Source organism: Triplophysa dalaica, chromosome 7 (genome assembly GCF_015846415.1).
Source record: "Triplophysa dalaica isolate WHDGS20190420 chromosome 7, ASM1584641v1, whole genome shotgun sequence".
Lineage (NCBI taxonomy): Eukaryota > Metazoa > Chordata > Actinopteri > Cypriniformes > Nemacheilidae > Triplophysa > Triplophysa dalaica.
In genome coordinates, this window is record NC_079548.1 from 5,605,384 (window position 1) to 5,627,242 (window position 21,859).

General features: G+C 35.8%; 1 protein-coding gene across 1 annotated transcript; it reads right to left on the reverse strand.

The window, feature by feature from the left end:
* Positions 1-3,864: 3,864 nt before the first annotated feature.
* On the reverse strand, positions 3,865-18,957 carry LOC130425794 (obscurin-like; the record flags this gene model as incomplete). Its single annotated transcript, XM_056752174.1, has 12 exons — positions 3,865-5,348; positions 5,433-5,684; positions 5,770-6,048; positions 6,136-6,294; positions 6,550-6,825; positions 10,738-11,013; positions 11,156-11,419; positions 13,623-13,898; positions 14,041-14,301; positions 16,482-16,671; positions 16,876-17,156; positions 18,666-18,957. Coding segments are annotated over 12 exons (2,931 nt in total), but the record flags the coding sequence as incomplete, so codon positions are not given.
* Between the last annotated feature and the right edge of the window lie 2,902 nt (positions 18,958-21,859).

Sequence of the window (21,859 nt, forward strand, 5' to 3'; positions counted from 1 at the left end):
TATCTGCTTAACGATTCCGCTTCTAGGTTCCGCTCGTTGCAAATGTGTCATCATCATGACGTCACACACGCGCTGCGTTGTTTTGGTTACGCAGCAAACATGTCATCGAGGCAGAAGCGATCTAAAGCGTGGTTATATTTAACTTGAAAAGACTCAAATGCGGTCATTTGAACAACTGTAAAAGTTTAATTTCGGCAAAGGGAGAAACTAGCTCCAATATGCAGAAACATTTGGCCACACAGCACGCAATTCATTTGCAGGACTGTCGCGTGTTTGATACAATACTACTGCGACACAGCAACAACAATTGAGAACAACGGAGCTAACGAGACGTCATCTGCTATTAATGCCGAAGGTAACTTCTTTATTTAGTTAATGTGATCGCCATTTCATTGTGTAAGCTTTTACTTTATGAATAATGATCTCCATTGTCATTGTCACAAGCTCTTCCTTGACTGTTTAGTCTGTGTTTTTATGGCACTTAAATGGCAGTTTTATTTTATTTTTTTGTCTGGACCAATGATGAATGTGAAAAATTCTATAGCTCCCTGGACTTGACTTTGTAGCCTACTTTTTACTTTTTGTTCTGAGGTTGCTACACATGATTTGTGTATACTCTTGAGTATGTGCTGTGTTCTTATCAGATATTAAAGCGAGATAATACAAACAAACAAATTTGTACTTATTCCCTCACCCAATGAGAATCGATAAGAGAATCGATAAGGAATCAGAATCGTTAAATTCTTATCAATTCCCATCCCTACCCTTAAGTGACATGAGAATCGGATGAGTGAATATAGTTTAGAGTAAAGCGGGATAATCAAACAATGACCCAAATTGCAGGATTATTATCATGCATATTAATCAAATACAAATTATATCATTCAACAAGGTTTCCTTTTTATCTTTTGGATTCAGATAAATTACGCGATGTTAAAATAACTTTAACTGTAACAACCCAGAGCTTGCCTTCGCCATGTCACTTGGACTCCGCCATTGGGCCAGTGGGTGGTTGGTGGTTCTTCTTTTCTCACATTTTTCTCCACCTTACACTCTTTAAAAGCTTTTCTTTCAAACAGCTTTACAGAAAAAGAGTCACACATTTATCTTTCAATAAAACTTTCTTAAAATGGCAAGCATCACTTTTTCTGATATGAAGAATTCTGAAACTCTAACCTCATGAATGTAGATTTTAACCTGCAGGTTGTGAGATGATTGACAGGTGAAACCCTGAGGAGAGATGAGTTCATACTTTCATATTCTGTCCAACAAGAAAAAAAGACAAACCCATCTGATAGAGCTATATTAAAAGAGGAACCAAGACCAAATCTAGGACATAAAAAAGAGTAAAGACTTGACATGGGTAACCAGAAACCATCCACAAAACCATATCAGTGACTTTTCCCACAAATGCTTGAAATGCACAGTATCTGACCACCAGAATTTCAAAAAAAGTCTAGTAGAGGTAGACCAGGTATGGTTGTAACACTTTTGTGTTTCACTAACTTTATCTCAAAGAGTTTTCAAGCTGGAGGACTCAAAGGTTTTACAGGGGCAGTTGTGGCCTAGTGGTTAAAGAGTCGTAACCAGAAGGTCACCGGTTCAGTTCTCAGGGCCAGCAGGTAGTGACTGACGTGTCCTTGAGCAAGTCAACTAATCCTCCAGGTGTGTGTGTTCACGACTTGAAGTGTGTGTGTTCACTACTCACTGGATGGGTTAAATGCAGAGGACGCATTTCGGTCACGGGTCACCATATCTGACAAATAGGTCACTTTCACATTACACAAAGTACCCACATCTGTTTACTACAAAAGACACCTATTGAAACATCTGCAAGAATAACACACAACTTATAAGGTTATGTCAAATTCATGAAGTGCCTTTGTTACAATCTACCCCACTACTGGGGTAAGTTACCTCAGGGTAAGTACACATACAGGGGTAAGTTCTGACAGTTAGTCAAAAGAAGTAAAAACATAGTCCACATCATACAATATTCTTCACAAACATAATTATTAAAACAATCAAACAGAAGAACACAAAACAATGTCTTTCTTTGAGTCTGAATATAACTCTGTTTCACTTTCTGTCTAACTCACAAGTTTGTACATATTGATTAAATAAGTCTGCTTGAAAAACTTGCTTTTATTTTTAATGAACAGTCTCTACTAATGTCTTTATTTAATGACAACAACTAGTGTATAAGTGATAAGAACGTGTAGATCTAACAAAAACATGTAGAACATGTAGATCAGTGAGTGAAAGTTTGTGTAATTTCTCAATCAGAGTCACAATGATGACAAATGAATGTTATTAATCCTGGAGTGCAGCTTTGTGGGTCCAGAGACTGAATAGAGCACGTTTACCCACAATTCCTTTGGCTATGAGTTGGAAAAGGACTCCATACAGACAACACCAAAGTTTACATCATCTGAGATCTCTGAATCCTCAAGTTTGGATCCTCAAACATTTTCTCTGTAGACTTTCTCTGCTCTTTATTTTTCTTGCCTTGATTCTTTCCTAAGATGATCTTTCTTACATTGTTACTTTTAATAGATGTGTTACACCCCACCCCTGTCAGTCATTGTTTAGCTAGCTATATTAGCATAATGTTTTGAAATTAGCATGTGAATAATACATTACATTTTGCCTGCTGCAATTGAATCTAATATAAATTAAGCTACTTTGTCAGCAATAGTTTGAGTTTAAAAAAAATATAGTTTGTTTAAAAAAATACATTCTTACCTCAAAATATTGTTTTTCTCTCTTAAATTGTAAAGTATTGGTACTTTCAGCCTTGATAACTATATATGTGGATCTGGGAGGAGGCGGGAACACACTGAAATGATCACATGACTCCTATCTTATCCCTGATTGGTGGAACTGGTGGTGTCACATCTCTCCTCATGTTACAAACACACCAGGTCTCCCTCTATGTGATTCAGGATGCACACATTGAGTTTAACTTACAGTGAGAGATCTTTAATGTGTTACAGGATACAGAACAATGAAGGTCTCAGTGAACCAATAAACAACACAGAGGATCACAGCGACACCTAGTGTATAAAAGAGTTATAACATCTTCACCACACATATACCACACACACGATCATACACTGATCGATCTGCGCAGGTTTTTGTTGTGGTTTGTGCACAGAGAACATTGTTATTAATAGAGACATTTTCACTATGAATGTAGTAGTATTAACTATAGTAAACTGTTGTAAATGGCATCATACTGTAGTATTTTATATAAATTACTCCACTGTGTTCATTTATTCTTCTATTGTAATGTATTTTATTTTGAGTCCATTAACTAATTGCATCCAGGAATTTTACGACTGTTTACTACAGTTAATAAAAGAGTAGCTTATACTTTTTCATCTGGGTAAAAATAAAGATCAAAAGACTCAAACGTTTAAAATCTAAACGTTGTTGTTTTACAAACGTCTTTATAACAAATATACAGTATTTGTTCACATGGGTTTAGTGATTTATTCAATGATTCATCATTACACCTGTAGATAGCGCTCAGTCTTTTCTATAGCTCAGCACCATGAGACATGAGGATTCACTGACCCCAGGGGCCACTGTCTTTTATGAGCCTTCAACTATTATAACTTTTAAAGAAAAACTACATACCAAGTATAATGTGTGTACCTTTTTTCTTATTAACTTATCTAAGAAAAAGAAAGTTGAGAATAAGATCAAGTAATGTGACTATAAGAATGGTTCAAGGCTAGAGCTACAAAAAACTAAAAATGTTTCCACAACACAAACAACTTCTAACAAAAAACATATTTTACTTTATACAGTATATTTAAAACAACATTGTGTACAAAATATCAAAATTGTGTCAAAAATCCTCCTAAACTTATTTTTCTTAACAGAAATGCATAACTTTTGCATATAGTCTAGAGTACAACAAAGTTCACTCATATTTAAATCAAATAATCTTCAGTAATACTTGACAATGAAATAATTTGTGAATGAAGAATAAAGTTTTTTGTCAAATGCACCTTGGGTACAACCTGTTATGTGAGAATATCTTAGGAATCACACAGATCTTTGGGAATGGGACACAGAACAGTAATGATGACCTTATACAAATGCAGGGATTTTTAAAATCACATTAACATCATGATTTGATTATATATTACCCCTGAATCCAAAACTTATAAAAGTCCAATGACATATCAGATCTGAAGCAAAACATCTCTCACTTTCTCTCTCTTTCAATGGCACATAAAAAGGTGCATTTACTGATAAGACTTTTTACTGCAACACATCAACAATATAAAAGTATTTACAAAAGACTCATAACACCAGAAAAACACTACATTTATGCTTGCAAATTTTACATTTGATTAAATGTTGCCTTCTGTCCCTGATCACATGTATAGTTGAAAACTGCGATTTTAGGATATCATTTAAATTTCAATTCAGTATTTAGGTTAAAGACCAGAGGAGTAAATGTATAGTATATTATCCATTTGAGATGACTGACATCCATTTGTACCAGAATATTGTGGTTCAGTTACAGTAAACAGGGCAGTGCATCATTAAACTGAGATAACTGTGACAGGTTACAGCGTATCACTGATGTCTGAAATGACCCAGAGGTTCAGCTCTTATGTGTAGTTACGCCCCCTGTGACTCACATGAGCTGTTGTGTTTCTTAAACTTCTCAGATCAAGACGGTGATAATAATCAAACCTGTTTTCTTTACCATCCATGTTTTGTTACTGAAACTGATATCAGATGTACATTATCACATGACACTTAAATATATATGATGAAAACAAATGTTATGACTGTCATGAATATTACACAGTAAGAAAAGTTCACACATATAACACAACAATGAACTCAATTAAATCAATGCAATAGTAATAATGACACAAAGTCTATTAATAAAAGAAAATGGAGATTAAAAACATTTACTGTCTGTGATGCACATAAAGCTTTGAGTTGTTAATAGTAAGTATTAGTAAATGTACTGGTGTGTTTTTCTCCTCTGGTCTTTGATTTAATCTGAGATCACATCATTACATTTATTTATATTTAATCCCATATCACATCATCACATCCAGAAGCAACATCTGAAACATCAAAAATGTATTTCAAATGTTGAATGTAAAATGACTAGATTAATCATTCAATGTTATTCTTATATATTAAGATGTTGTTTTTATGTGTTACTTTTTCGTGTGATCTGATGAATCAAGATGTTTCATCTCTCAATCTGTAGCATTTGAACACCAGCACGACTGTCACTATCAGATATGGACAAACTGCCAACAGAAAACTGAGAATCTTGAAGACAGAAATCATCTCCTGAAAGGATCCTGAAACAGTTTTATCACAAGTTATCATATAGAATATCTGAACTATAACAAACTCATCTCACATCACATGACAGACTCGCTCACCTGTGACTGAGATCCAGCTCTTTGGAGACTCTCCTCTCTCTGGGTGTTTACAGTAGTAGAAACCCTCATGTGACTTTGAGACTGTAGAGATGATCATCATGTCTCCTGTAGTCTGATTCTGCACCACTGATCCATCTTTATAGAATTCAGCTCTGAGGTTTGATGGGTTTTTATCTCCATATAAACAGTGAAGAGTCAGAGAATCTCCTTCAGTCACAGGATGAACAGGACTGTCCAGAATCACATCACCATCTACACAACATAGGAACAAATGTAATGTAGTGTAATATAAGTGATATTATGTGTTAAGATAATAAATACAGAATTATAAACTCACTGTGTATTGAGATATTAACAGGATGAAGTTTGTGTCCAGATTCAGACTCACACCAGTACACTCCAGTGTCAGATGTTATGAGAGATCTGATTGTACATGTAGATTCTGTTCCTGTAGATCTGACTGATGATGATGAACAAGTTTCCAGTGTGTTTGTGTATCTTCTCACTGTCCATCCAGTAGAGTTCCTGTGATCCTCACAGCTCAGAGAGAGAGATTCAGATGAGAAGTGTTGAGTTCTGTTGGGTCTGATGATCAGAGACACTGAAGAAGAAACACCTGAGAAGAAAAACACAGCTTATAGATGAATGAAGAAATGAATGATATAAGAGCTTGTTGTTGTTTAGTTGTGTGTGTTGAAGTCACCAGTGATCCACAGTGGTTGTGTGCTGCTGTTGTGTGTGTGATAGACTGGATCTCCTCTCTCTGCTCCGCACATATAAACTCCTGTGTGCTTCAGAGCAGCAGAACTCACAGTGTAGTTTCCTTTAGATCCTCCACTGCTGTCTGACACCAGATCATAACCTGTCAAGGGAAATGTGCTATACATTAAGATTTAGATTTTTTAAGACAGCATGTGTTTGCATGTATTTTGTTGAATATTCTAACAACTAACAGAATATTTCTCCTTTTGTGTTACATTGATGACAGAAAGTTTGAAACAGTGTAAGAGGACATCAAATAATGACAGAAAATGTATTCATGGAGTTAAGACAGTACAACCCACAGAACAGATTAAATATCTACCTGACTGAGGTCCATGACATCTCAAAATCTCACCTGTAACATTGATCCACAGAACATCACTGTAGTCTGTGTAATAGACTGGATTCCCTCTTCCAGCTCTACACCAGTACTGACCTCCATCTGAAACTCTAACATTGGACATTGTGCAGGTGTTTGTATCTGTTGTCGTCTTCTCAGTGTTCTGTGTGTGTTTGTACCAGTTAAACTTCCATCCAGTCGACTGATTCATGAGACACGTCAGATTCACTGTGTTTCCCGTCAGTACAGGTCCTTCAGTATCTGATGTGAGTTCAGCTTTTGGTTTTGATCCTGCAGGAGAATAAAACACATTCAGATGCTGAAGAGTCTCAGATCTGTTTCATCCAATTCACTGGCATCCTAAATGTATGACTTCCTATCTTTAGTTGAACACAAAAATGTTTTATATAAAAATGAAATAATTAAATGCTCATCCTGAAAGGAATTTAACTGGTACAAACACAAAAAATCTAAATGAATAGTTAAATTGAAAAATTGCAGGAAGGAATTAACCTCATCTGTTGTTGTCTACTTTATAGAGCCTCTTACTGTATAAACAACACAATGAATACAAAGTTAAACTAAATTAGATTTGATTAACAAAGCTATTCAAGGAAATCCTCATGAGTGCTGGGTAACACTAATTCTAATCTATTATTAATGAATAACTATACAGGAACAAATGAGTAATTAAAAAATCAAGAATCTAGTAACTGTTTATTAACAAGAAACAATGATTAACAAACTAGGTAATAGCAGACAGATTAATGTGGTAGTTAACTAATCAATAACTACTATTTTTCATACTTCCCAGAGAACTTATTGAGAAAGTTTCATAATTTATGCTAAACAAAGCAATAACTAATGTTGGACAAACACTGGCACTACAATAACATTTTAACTGCTTCGTTAAACAAATAAACAAATATGCAGACTTGATTTTCACTACAGCGTATCTACACGAGTTTGTTTTAATTTGTCGTGCTATGTGCTACATATGCAGAAATTAATATTTTCACGTGTATGAAACAAAATGGGTAGGATTAGTGGTGTGGAAAGGGACTTACTAAATGAAGGCAAAACTACTTGCATATCATATGAATTCCAAAATCGTGTATTATGCCAAGAATGTGCGCATTATATGCACTTAAAAACACACAGGCTCACACACAGGCTCACACATGATGCACATTATTACTTTATAAGCACATTATTACTTTATAAGCACATTATTACTAATTAGATTAATAAAAAGAAGACTGTGTAGGTCCACGCTTCTCAATACAGTACTGTATGGAGTTTTTTCAGACCCAAAACTCGGTTCGTTCGTCAAACGTGGTTCATTTCGCGGTTTGGACTTCCATAGTACGCCGTAAACGACGGTGCTTCCGTGCATCAGAGACGCCGTAAAATCGGCGTTTTCTATATCATTAAAATCTGCCCCTCCTTTTCTGTACAGTCCAGCCTCTCCAATGAGCAGAAAGACCTGTATTACTCCCTCTAGTAGAATGTCGATCTGAATAACGTTTCCTATTTTTAACTTTACTGTGAATAATGTTTAGACTTTCATTATGTGATATTTTCCATTGGGCACGTTTATCCTCCTTTTCGTTTATCATATGTGCACAAAGGGTATATTTTTTATAGTATGTACATTCATGTTTGTATAATGCGTTGACATCTTTCATGCAGATGTCAGGCATTGAGTATAAAATGCTGTAAGCTTTTGACGATCAAATTTAAAAAAATTATGCAGACAGTTCATACAATGAAACTCGAAATGAAATAAAATAATTGTTCACATAAAGTCGGCTAATGATGCAGAACGTATACGGAATATGCAACAAAGAACTGGGAAAAGTCAACCGTGATTGTTTTTTGTCTCTTCATTGCCTTGTGTGGTAGTTATGCAGTCCATTTATTTCAGTTCAGCAACTCAGTCAAAGACGATGGCATATGATCACTATGGTTACCGCTAAAACAGGCACAATTGAGGCAGCTAATATCTAGTCAAAGGACCCTAGGGACGGGATCAGCAGTCGCAGCAGGCAAGCAGCATCACACACAAACTGTGTCCCAATATATGGGCTGCAACCTTCTAAGGTCGCAGACTTAAAAACGAGGACGCTGTCTTCAAAGCACGCAGCCTCAAAAGTCCAAGAACTGAACTGAAATGTGACGGGCTAGCCTCGCGGAAGATTTCCTAATTGAATCACCTGCTGCTCCTGTTGCGTAGCGACCGCAGAAGGACACAGCAGTGACGTTTCTGACTTTTTTAAACAAATATATTTTCTTTTTGAGATTATGACACGTTTATGTAGATTAAAACATCCCAACAGTATAATAAATTACACAGCTACAGAGAACGTAAACGTCGGTGGCAGCACCATCGTGTGCTTATTGACAACAGAACAGCGTGTATGGAGAAAGTTGGTGACCGGTAGGTTATTATTGAGCGTCAGCCCCGACCCAATGATAAACGACGCAAGGATAAACGTGCCCAATGGAAAAATATCACATAATGAAAGTCTAAACATTATTCACAGTAAAGTTAAAAATAGGAAACGTTATTCAGATCGACATTCTACTACACAGGTCTTTCTGCTCATTGGAGGGGCTGGACTGTGTAGAAAAGGAGGGGCTGATTTTAATATTATAGAAAACGCTGCTTTTTACGGCGTCTTGGATGCACGGAAGCACCGTCGTTTACGGCGTACAATGGAAGTCCAAACCGCGAAATGTACAACGTTCTTTGCAGTGTCTTTAAATCTTAAACGCCATTAAACCAGGCGTCTTATGAACACCAGGCGTCTGGTTGATGGCGAAATATGACCCAAACGGCTTTCCATAGTGTTTACGCTCGTGGAAATGTTCTACGCGCTTAAACCACTTGTGTGGTTTTCATGCGGGCAAGTTTTGGTTCTGAATAAACTCCTTACAGTACAGTTTTGAGAAGCGTGGACCTACACCGTCTTCTTTTTATTTACCTAAGTAGTAATAATTTGTATCATGTGTGAGCCTGTGTGTTTTTAGGTTCATATAATGCGCACATGCTTGGCATAATACATGATTTTGGAGTTCATATGATATGCAAGTAGTTTTGCCTTCATTTAGTAAGTCCCTTTCCACACCACTAATCCTACCCATATTCACTGTCTGTGAAAAGCCTTTAAAAACATTCAAAATATAACCTTGATATCTTTAATGCTGATATAGTGTCAACAAAATGTATTAATTCGATATATAATAATATAAATGAAACTGCAGCACTTTGATTTGATTTGCGTCTTTATATTATTTCTATGTTCTTCTCCCCAGTGTGACCGTAATGATTTTAATATATGAATAGAGAACACTACTGTACATTTCATTTTTCTACATAGAATGAAGCCTTTCTCTTTTCAAATATCGCTGTGGAGATATTATAAATTCAACAATGTTCATCATCACACATTTGTGTTTTTCACAAGTGTCTGTTATTTCATGTTTGGTGAATGTATTGTGTATGTTTTGGTAACATATTTTCTTTCTTAAAAAGATTATAATCTCAAGAAACTAACCTCATAAAATATAATTGCTTATAATAAGTTGTCTATAATAAAGTTTATAATGAAATAAAGTGGCTCATTAAAAACTGTTAAACTCTGCACAATATTATAATAGATAAAAAAAATCATGAATACATTACTGCCGTTGTCGACTATGTGAAAAAAAAGTTCAAGCAAACTTTGCATAGTTCATCTGCTGACACTTCATATTAATGAATAAAAGGTTTCTTTAAAATTCAATGATTTGAGAATTTTGTACAAGGTCAAATGTTTAGCAAAATTTTAATATAAACATATTCCATATGTTAATGAACAAAATGTGCTAAATTAATATAGTATGTTGTACAGTATTCAGTGTGTCTGTTGTGTATGTGTCCAGAGAGAGAATGTTTAGTGTTTAGAGATAAACGACATTCATGAACACTTTATGAATAAAACACTATTCAATCTATATTAACAGATTGCTAAACACACCATCTGTATTAGATAACAGGTTGTGATCTCTATAGCTCTATTCACACCGGATTAGTATTACCACACAGAGGTCATGTGATAACATTAGTCCAGTGCGAATCCGTATCTCTGTGATTTGGCGGGCTCATATATCATTTTTCATATATCATATTTTGAAGATAGTAATGAAGAACACACTGACCTGATACTGTCAGTGTAACTGCATCACTGGTGTGTGATGATCGTGATCCATCGGACTCTGTTCCTCTACAGGTGTATTGACCTGTGTGATAGATTCTAACAGAACTGATTGTGTATTTCTGTTGATATCTGGCAATGTATGATGGTGAATCTTTAGACCAGATGTACTTCCAGCTAGTTACTGAAGTTTTCCCATTGATGTAACATGTGAGAGTGACAGATTCTCCTCCAAATACACGATCACCAGGCTGTACAGACACTTGAGCTTTTGGTCTTTCTATACAATGACAAACAAGTCACATTAAAATTAAAGTCAAATTATGTCTGCGATATTCTATATGAAAACAGATTGACAGATAATAAAACTGAAATAAACAATTTACAATGTAAATACTGTTAAATAATGTAAAAACACTCACGCTCTACTGTCACTCTTTTAGGTTCACTATATGGTGTGAAATACGAGGGGTTTCCTCTTCTGGCTCTGCACTTATATTCTCCTCCATCAGAGACTCGCACAGAGATGATTGTTTTAGTTCTTGAAGCTTCATAAGTTTCATGCTGTGAGGGTGTTGTGAAGATAAACTCCCATCCAGTGGACTGATGCACCTCACAGGTCAGAGTAACTGAGTCTCCAGTGAACACAGACTGTGGCTGAACGGTCAGAGATGGTTTCACATCTGCTAATATTAAATCAAAAGGTTATGCAAGTTTTTTGTTGCTCTAACTGGCCAACAGTTGAATTCACTCCAAACATTTATGTAAACACTGTTTTATTAATTAATTCAAAATAAATTCTATAAAGCTATTATAGTGAAATAAAAGCTATGTTTTGGGTGCTGTTCCTTTAAGGTCGATGATTCTGTGGGCTCTGGTGACTGCATGTGAGGAGGAGCGATGGGCAGAAAACGCTATGAGAGAAAGACATGATGTTTCATTTTGAAGTTTACAATTCCAGTTCGAAGCTATAACTTAAAACTATATATTCACAGTGTGGTGAGTTGTTCTTATGTTGTTTTAGTGTATTTATAGTTTCTGATATGTGGCTATGTAGATCGCTATTTGTGCTAGTTGTGTTATTTGTGATTAACGCCATAGTACCTAAACAGATAATGTTATACACTTGTGTTTTGCTGTTGTGTAGACATTTACTGTTTATATAGCTTGTTAAATATTCATGCAATATATGTTACATTTAGCTGCTAAACGAGGTTAAAAATGCGTTTGTGAAAAGGAGACTGCTTTAGAAATGTTTGTTGTTGATTGTTACACGTATGTGATCATGCTTAATGCAAACATGCGAATTTAGCATTATCGGGATTACTATATTTAGATTTATAAGCATATCATTTCATGTTTACTATCTGAAGCTGATGTTATATTGTTTGTAGAAAATTATTTGTTGATTTGAACAATATTAGATAGTAATTGTGATTCTTTTTTTTCTGTTTCCAGTTTGACCGCACACGCACACACACGCACGCACGCACACACACACACACACACACGCACACACACACACACACACACACACACACATACACTAAATTAAACTACAACAACGTAGACCAAATGTGTACATTGTGAGTTCTGCACAAGAGGAATAAAGGACAAAATCAAAATCTCAAGTTGATGTTATCATTTCATGTGTAACACTATACAATAAACTTTTTTGGAATTTTCAGAGGGGTTGATCCACTGTGGCCAAAGCCTTTATATTGTACTCTAACATTGACAATATTTGATCAAAAAATATATATAGTATTTAAAGATGAACATTTAAATCAAATTGAAAACACTTATTTGAACTCTTCTGCTATGTTGTGAGAAATTGGTTTAGTTTTACTGTATGACGATATATTAAGTTAAGTGTCATTAAGTTGATGTAAATACAAGATTGTAGGGCAGGATTTTACTAGGTATGAGTCACAAATTTTGAATATTCGATTCGTTTTTTAATAATAGAATTTCGAATAGCTTGTACGATCTTAAAAACATCGCTGTGTTTTCACGCGTAACGTGTTCATGTAACCAAAGGGTGGCGCTGCCAATAACAATAACGACGCACCTTGAACCTAAAGGCTGTCAATCAAGAGACAGTAAAGGAAAACATTTTCTCACAACAATAGCTAACAAAGTTACGCTTTTATATTTTCATTGATCAATCACGCTGCTGCTTTTTAGTTGGAATAAATGTGCATGCTCATATTTTACAAGGAAATGTTTTAGCATTATAAGCGGTTGTTGCTGATCGACGTGTTAATAAGAGCCGTCATTTGGTTGTGAACATATTAATGTTTCAGCATGTTATCTTAATGTATGGCTTGATGTAAGATTGCCTATTCCATAATAAATAAAGCAGTGTGTCGTCACAGATTTAAAGCGTAAATGGTCTCTCTATATCTCTCTGTTTATGTGTGTGCAATACTGTAAATGCGTCCATGTGGCGGAGGGGTTCTCATCGATCTTCGAATATTATTTTTGCTTTAAATGCCCATCCCAAGATTTTGCTACTGTCACTCATGACCCCATTTCCTTGCAGGGATTATTTGCCTTCTTAAGACTACAGGGATGCTGAAGATCAAATGATTTTATCTAAGGTGTTTCTCCAGTCCAGTGGTTGTTCTGATTGGTCAATTTGTCTCAGGTTGTCACCATTTCTTTTTATACCATCTAAACTTTCTTTAGTCATTTGAGTTTTCCTACATCCTGAAGCACTGACCACCCTTACAGCACAAATTACATTCCATACAAACTTTCAATTCATTGTTTCTGTATTATAAATATATGTCAATCCAACAAGTAATGTTTCTGATGCTATTTTATTATAATGCTATTCCACGATTGTTTACTGCTGTGACTGTGAATGATGAAGAACACACTCACCTGATACTCTCAGTGTAACTGCATCACTGGTGTCTGATGATCGTGATCCACCGATTTCTGTTCCTCTACAGGTGTATTTACCTCTGTCAGACTCACTAACAGAACTGATTTTGTATTTCTGTTGTTCATTCTGCTGGATGACTGAAACACCTTTATTCCAGATGTACTGCCAGATAGTGACTGATGTTTCCCCATTGATGTCACATGTGAGAGTGACAGATTCTCCACTGAATACACGTTCACCAGGCTGTACAGACACTTGAGCTTTTGGTCTTTCTGTAGAATGACAAACAATTCACATTAAAATTAAAGTCAAATTATGTCTGTGATATTCTATATGAACACAGATTGACAGATAATAAAACAAAAACAAACAATCTTCAATGTAAATACTGTCAAATAATGTAAAAACACTCACCCTCTACTGTCACTCTTTTTGGTTCACTATATGGTGTGAGATACGAGGGGTTTCCTCTTCTGGCTCTGCACTTATATTCTCCTCCATCAGAGACTCGCACAGAGATGATTGTTTTAGTTCCTGAAGCTTCATAAGTTTCATGCTGTGAGGGTGTTGTGAAGAAAACATCCCATCCAGTGGACTGATGCACCTCACAGGTCAGAGTAACTGAGTCTCCAGTGAACACAGACTGTGGCTGAACGGTCAGAGATGGTTTCACATCTGCTAATATTAAATCAAAAGGTTATGCAAGTTTTTTGTTGCTCTAACTGGCCAACAGTTGAATTCACTCCAAACATTTATGTAAACACTGTTTTATGAATTAATTCAAAATAAATTCTATAAAGCTATTATAGTGAAATAAAAGCTATGTTTTGGGTGCTGTTCCTTTAAGGTCGATGATTCTGTGGGCTCTGGTGACTGCATGTGAGGAGGAGCGATGGGCAGAAAACGCTATGAGAGAAAGCCATGATGTTTCATTTTGAAGTTTACAATTCCAGTTCGAAGCTATAACTTAAAACTATATATTCACAGTGTGGTGAGTTGTTCTTATGTTGTTTTAGTGTATTTATAGTTTCTGATATGTGGCTATGTAGATCGCTATTTGTGCTAGTTGTGTTATTTGTGATTAACGCCATAGTACCTAAACAGATAATGTTATACACTTGTGTTTTGCTGTTGTGTAGACATTTACTGTTTATATAGCTTGTTAAATATTCATGCAATATATGTTACATTTAGCTGCTAAACGAGGTTAAAAATGCGTTTGTGAAAAGGAGACTGCTTTAGAAATGTTTGTTGTTGATTGTTACACGTATGTGATCATGCTTAATGCAAACATGCGAATTTAGCATTATCGGGATTACTATATTTAGATTTATAACATTTCATGTTTACTATCTGAAGCTGATGTTATATTGTTTGTAGAAAATTATTTGTTGATTTGAACAATATTACATAGTAATTGTGATTCTTTTTTTTCTATTTCCAGTTTGACCGCACACGCACACACACACACACACACACACACACACGCACGCACACACACACATACATACACTAAATTAAACTACAACAACGTAGACCAAATGTGTACATTGTGAATTCTGCACAAGAGGAATAAAGGACAAAATCAAAATCTCAAGTTGATGTTATCATTTCATGTGTAACACTATACAATAAACTTTTTTTGAATTTTCAGAGGGGTTGATCCACTGTGGCCAAAGCCTTTATATTGTACTCTAACATTGACAATATTTGATCAAAAAATATATATAGTATATAAAGATGTACATTTAAATCAAATTGAAAACACTTATTTGAACTCTTCTGCTATGTTGTGAGAAATTGGTTTAGTTTTACTGTATGACGATATATTAAGTTAAGTGTCATTAAGTTGATGTAAATACAAGATTGTAGGGCAGGATTTTACTAGGTATGAGTCACAAATTTTGAATATTCGATTCGTTTTTTAATAATAGAATTTCGAATAGCTTGTACGATCTTAAAAACATCGCTGTGTTTTCACGCGTAACGTGTTCATGTAACCAAAGGGTGGCGCTGCCAATAACAATAACGACGCACCTTGAACCTAAAGGCTGTCAATCAAGAGACAGTAAAGGAAAACATTTTCTCACAACAATAGCTAACAAAGTTACGCTTTTATATTTTCATTGATCAATCACGCTGCTGCTTTTTAGTTGGAATAAATGTGCATGCTCATATTTTACAAGGAAATGTTTTAGCATTATAAGCGGTTGTTGCTGATCGACGTGTTAATAAGAGCCGTCATTTGGTTGTGAACATATTAATGTTTCAGCATGTTATCTTAATGTATGGCTTGATGTAAGATTGCCTATTCCATAATAAATAAAGCAGTGTGTCGTCACAGATTTAAAGCGTAAATGGTCTCTCTCTATCTCTCTGTTTATGTGTGTGCAATACTGTAAATGCGTCCATGTGGCGGAGGGGTTCTCATCGATCTTCGAATATTATTTTTGCTTTAAATGCCCATCCCAAGATTTTACTACTGTCACTCACAACCCCATTTCCTTGCAGGGATCATTTGCCTTCTTAAGACTACAGGGATGCTGAAGATCAAATGATTTTATCTAAGATGTTTCTCCAGTCCAGTGGTTGTTCTGATTGGTCAATTTGTCTCAGGTTGTCACCATTTCTTTTTATATCATCTAAACTTTCTTTAGTCATTTGAGTTTTCCTACATCCTGAAGCACTGACCACCCTTACAGCACACATTACATTCCATACAAACTCTCAATTCATTGTTTCTGTATTATAAATATATGTCAATCCAACAAGTAATGTTTCTGATGCTATTTTATTATAATGCTATTCCATGATTGTTTACTGCTGTGACTGTGAATGATGAAGAACACACTCACCTGATACTCTCAGTGTAACTGCATCACTGGTGTCTGATGATCGTGATCCACCGATTTCTGTTCCTCTACAGGTGTATTTACCTCTGTCAGACTCACTAACAGAACTGATTTTGTATTTCTGTTGTTCATTCTGCTGGATGACTGAAACACCTTTATTCCAGATGTCCAGATAGTGACTGAAGTTTTCCCATTGATGTCACATGTGAGAGTGACAGGTTCTCCACTGAATACACGTTCACCAGGCTGTACAGACACTTGAGCATTTGGTCTTTCTGTACAATGACAAACAATTCACATTAAAATTAAAGTCAAATTATGTCTGTGATATTCTATATGAACACAGATTGACAGATAATAAAACAAAAACAAACAATCTTCAATGTAAATACTGTCAAATAATGTAAAAACACTCACCCTCTACTGTCACTCTTTTTGGTTCACTATATGGTGTGAGATACGAGGGGTTTCCTCTTCTGGCTCTGCACTTATATTCTCCTCCATCAGAGACTCGCACAGAGATGAATGTTTTAGTTCCTGAAGCTTCCTGGTTTTCCTGGTTTGAGGGTGTTGTGAAGAAAACATCCCATCCAGTGGACTGATGCACCTCACAGGTCAGAGTAACTGAGTCTCCAGTGAACACAGACTGTGGCTGAACGGTCAGAGATGGTTTCACATCTGCTATTATTAAATCAAAAGGTTATGCAAGTTTTTTGTTGCTCTAACTGGCCAACAGTTGAATTCACTCCAAACATTTATGTAAACACTGTTTTATGAATTAATTCAAAATAAATTCTATAAAGCTATTATAGTGAAATAAAAGCTATGTTTTGGGTGCTGTTCCTTTAAGGTCGATGATTCTGTGGGCTCTGGTGACTGCATGTGAGGAGGAGCGATGGGCAGAAAACGCTATGAGAGAAAGCCATGATGTTTCATTTTGAAGTTTACAATTCCAGTTCGAAGCTATAACTTAAAACTATATATTCACAGTGTGGTGAGTTGTTCTTATGTTGTTTTAGTGTATTTATAGTTTCTGATATGTGGCTATGTAGATCGCTATTTGTGCTAGTTGTGTTATTTGTGATTAACGCCATAGTACCTAAACAGATAATGTTATACACTTGTGTTTTGCTGTTGTGTAGACATTTACTGTTTATATAGCTTGTTAAATATTCATGCAATATATGTTACATTTAGCTGCTAAACGAGGTTAAAAATGCGTTTGTGAAAAGGAGACTGCTTTAGAAATGTTTGTTGTTGATTGTTACACGTATGTGATCATGCTTAATGCAAACATGTGAATTTAGCATTATCGGGATTACTATATTTAGATTTATAAGCATATCATTTCATATTTACTATCTGAAGCTGATGCTAAATTGTTTGTAGAAAATCGTTTGTTGATTTGAACAATATTAGATAGTAATTGTGATTCTTTTTTTCTGTTTCCAGTTTACGCACGCACGCGGAAGTCCAAATGTGTACATTGTGAGTTCTGCACAAGAGGAATAAAGGACAAAATCTCAAGTTGATGTTGTAACACTATACAATAACCTTTTTTGGAATTTAATTTTTTTAAAGGGGTTGATCCACTGTGGCCAAAGCCTTTATATTGTACTCTAACATTGACAATATTTGATCAAAATATATATATAGTATATAAAGATGAACATTTAAATCAAATTGAAAACACTTATTTGAACTCTTTTGCTATGTTGTGAGAAATTGGTTTAGTTTTACTGTATGACGATATATTAAGTTAAGTGTCATTAAGTTGATGAAAATACAAGATTGTAGGGCAGGATTTTACTTCTGTCACTCACGACCCCATTTCCTTGCGGGGATCATTTCCCTTCTTAAGACTACAGGGATGCTGAAGATCAAATGATTTTATCTAAGGTGTTTCTCCAGTCCAGTGGTTGTTCTGATTGGTTAATTAGTCTCAGGTTGTCACCATTTCTTTTTATACCATCTAAACTTTCTTTAGTCATTTGAGTTTTCCTACAGACTGAACCACTGACACCACCCTTACAGCACATATTACATTTTATACAAACTCTCAATTCATTGTTTCTGTATTATAAATATATGTCAATCCAACAAGTAATGTTTCTGATGCTATTTTATTATAATGCTATTCCAAGATTGTTTACTGCTGTGACTGTGAATGATGAAGAACACACTCACCTGATACTCTCAGTGTAACTGCATCACTGGTGTGTGATGATCGTGATCCACCGATTTCTGTTCCTCTACAGGTGTATTGACCTACATCAGACTCACTAACAGAACTGATTGTGTATTTCTGTTGTTTATTCTGCTGTGTGTCTGAACCTTTATACCAGATGTACTGCCAGATAGTGACTGATGTTTTCCCATTGATGTCACATGTGAGAGTGACAGATTCTCCGCTGAATACATGATCACCAGGTTGTACAGACACTTGAGCTTTTGGTCTTTCTGTACAATGACAAACAATTCACATTAAAATTAAAGTCAAATTACGTCTGGCATATTTTATATCAACACAACTTGACAGATCGCAAAACATTATATCAGAACGATGCACTGATCCTATAAATACCATTCATTGTCTTATGAAGAAATCTGTTTTGTGTTTACAGAATAGTGTAAGAATTATATGAGTAAAAATACTTGCCCTTTACAGTCACTGTTTTTGGTTCACTGTCTTGTGTGTAATATTAATACAAATATAAATAGGCGAAATGATAAAGTCATTTATTATTTGATATTTATTGTTTTAATGGGCAATAAAAAGCGTGATTGTAAAAATAATTCATGAACTAAATATTAATCCATCAATAAATACTTTAAATTAAAAAAAGTATTTTAAAAAACATAAAACACGAAATAAGTACATCATTTTAAAGTGCATTAATGAATTCCTTTATAAATAGTGAAATTTCAAAATGTATTTGAAAATGCGATTCTAAATAGAAGAGTTTTCATTGGGAAAACTCTAGAACGTGTTGTTTGTAACCAGCTCTCATCATTTCTCGCCCAGAACAACCTCCTAGACAGCAACCAGTCTGGTTTCAAGAGCGGTCATTCCACTGAAACTGCGCTGCTCTCTGTCATTGAAGCCCTGAGACTGGAAAGAGCTTCCTCTAACTCATCTGTTCTCATCCTACTGGATCTATCTGCCGCCTTTGACACCGTTTACCATATCATCCTCCTGTCCACCCTCAAGACTATGGGGGTCTCCGGAATGGTGCTACAATGGTTCAGGTCTTACCTCTCGGGTAGGTCCTTTAGAGTATCTTGGAGAGGTGAGGTGTCTGAGTCCCAACATCTCGACACAGGTGTGCCTCAGGGCTCAGTGCTTGGTGGGTTGCTATTCTCTGTATACATGACATCCCTAGGCTCTGTCATCGGGAAACATGGCTTTTCCTCTCACTGCTATGCGGATGATACACAACTCTACCTTTCTTTTTCGCCCAGACGATCCGACTGTTTCTGCACGAATCTCAGCTTGCCTAGCCGACATCTCGCTCTGGATGAATGACCATCACCTGCAGCTGAACCTTTCCAAAACAGAGCTGCTTGTAATCCCGGCCGATACAAAGACTCATCACAGCCTCTCCATTCAACTGGGCTCATCAACAATCACATCTTCCAGAAAGGCAAGAAACCTGGGAGTGGTGATCGATGATCAGCTCAACTTCACAGATCAAGTTGCCAGCACCGCCCGGTCCTGTAGATTCATCCTCTTCAATATTAGGAAAATTAGACCCTTCCTATCAGAGCATGCTACTGAAGTCCTAGTACAGGCTCTGGTCCTGTCCAGACTGGACTACTGCAATGCGCTACTGGGTGGACTTCCAGCTTGCACAACCAAACCTCTACAGATGATCCAGAATGCTGCGGCAAGAGTTATCTTTAATGAACCGAAGAGAGCACACGACACTCCTCTATTCATTAAGCTACATTGGCTCCCTATAGTCCCTCGCATCAAATTCAAGACTCTGCTCCTGGCCTGCAAGACCACCACTGGTTCGGCACCATCTTATCTTCACTCACTAATGCAGACATATGTACCCGCCAGATCCCTACGCTCTGCAAACGAGCGGCGTCTTGTGGTGCCATCCCAAAAAGGTAAAAAATCTCTCTCGCGCACCTTCTCCGGATCTGTTACACCTATGTGGAATGATCTGCCCACTGCTGCAAGATCTGCAGATTCTGTAGCCATCTTTAAGAAACGTCTGAAAACACATCTCTTCCGTCAACATCTTACTGATCTGTTCTGACTCTATTTTCTTATCTACTCTTTAAAAAAAAAATCTGTATACTGTGTTAGGTTAAATGAGACCAGTCTTCTTTTTTATTGCCCTTATGCTGTAAGTCGCTTTGGATAAAAGCGTCTGCTAAATGTAAATGTAAATGTAAATTAATAAATAATGGAGTTACAAATTAAACTAGGAATACCAGTTTTAATCAGTCATTGAAAAGATCATTTCTTTTACCATTTCCATTTCCCGCTGCCTTCCTTTTCCAATTTGCTATTCGATGAGTTTAGTCATTTAGCTTTTACTTTTAGTCTCTCTATTTAGCATTTCCCTGACTCTTTGGCACCTGTCATTGGTAAAACGAGGTTTAACAATGCAAACTAGCTATGATGAGAGAGATATTACAAGCTCTCTGATTGGCGAGTTCCTTGTACGTCATGTTCAGAGGTATGTCAGATGAGCAATGGAGAAGAGAGGATAGTCTCTTCTGCACGTGTAACCAGCTTGTTATCAGCGCCTGCTTTTTATCTAACAGAGATCATAGGAAAGGAAACTTATTGTTAGAACCGGTTAGAACATTCACACTGAACGTGGAAGCAGCAGTGCTGCCGTCATTTTGGCGCCGAGTCTATTTATGATACGCTGCTTACATGCAGTTAAATTGACAAAAGTTATAGTGCTTATGGCCCAAATGCTTATGAATTCACGCGAATTCCATTATTATTAGATTCCACTATTTATAAAGGAATTCATTAATGGACTATGAAATTATGTTATCGTTTATTATTTTATGTTTTTTTAAGTCACTTTTTAATTTAAAGTATTTATTGATGGATTAATATTTCATTTATTAGTTATTTTTACTATCACGCTTTATATTGCCCAATAAAACAATAAATAATAAATGACTTTATCATTGCGCCTTTTTATATTTGAATAAATAAATGAAGTTATAAACAAATGGATTAATGCCTATATTTATTGCAGAATTAGTTATTATACAATAACATGCTTTATTACTTTACACATGACTCTTCTGGTCCTCCATATGTTACATACACCTTATGAAACATTGGTAAAAGCATAATTCGGATGCATTGTCTAATACCAACGCTATATTTTCCTCTTTGGTTG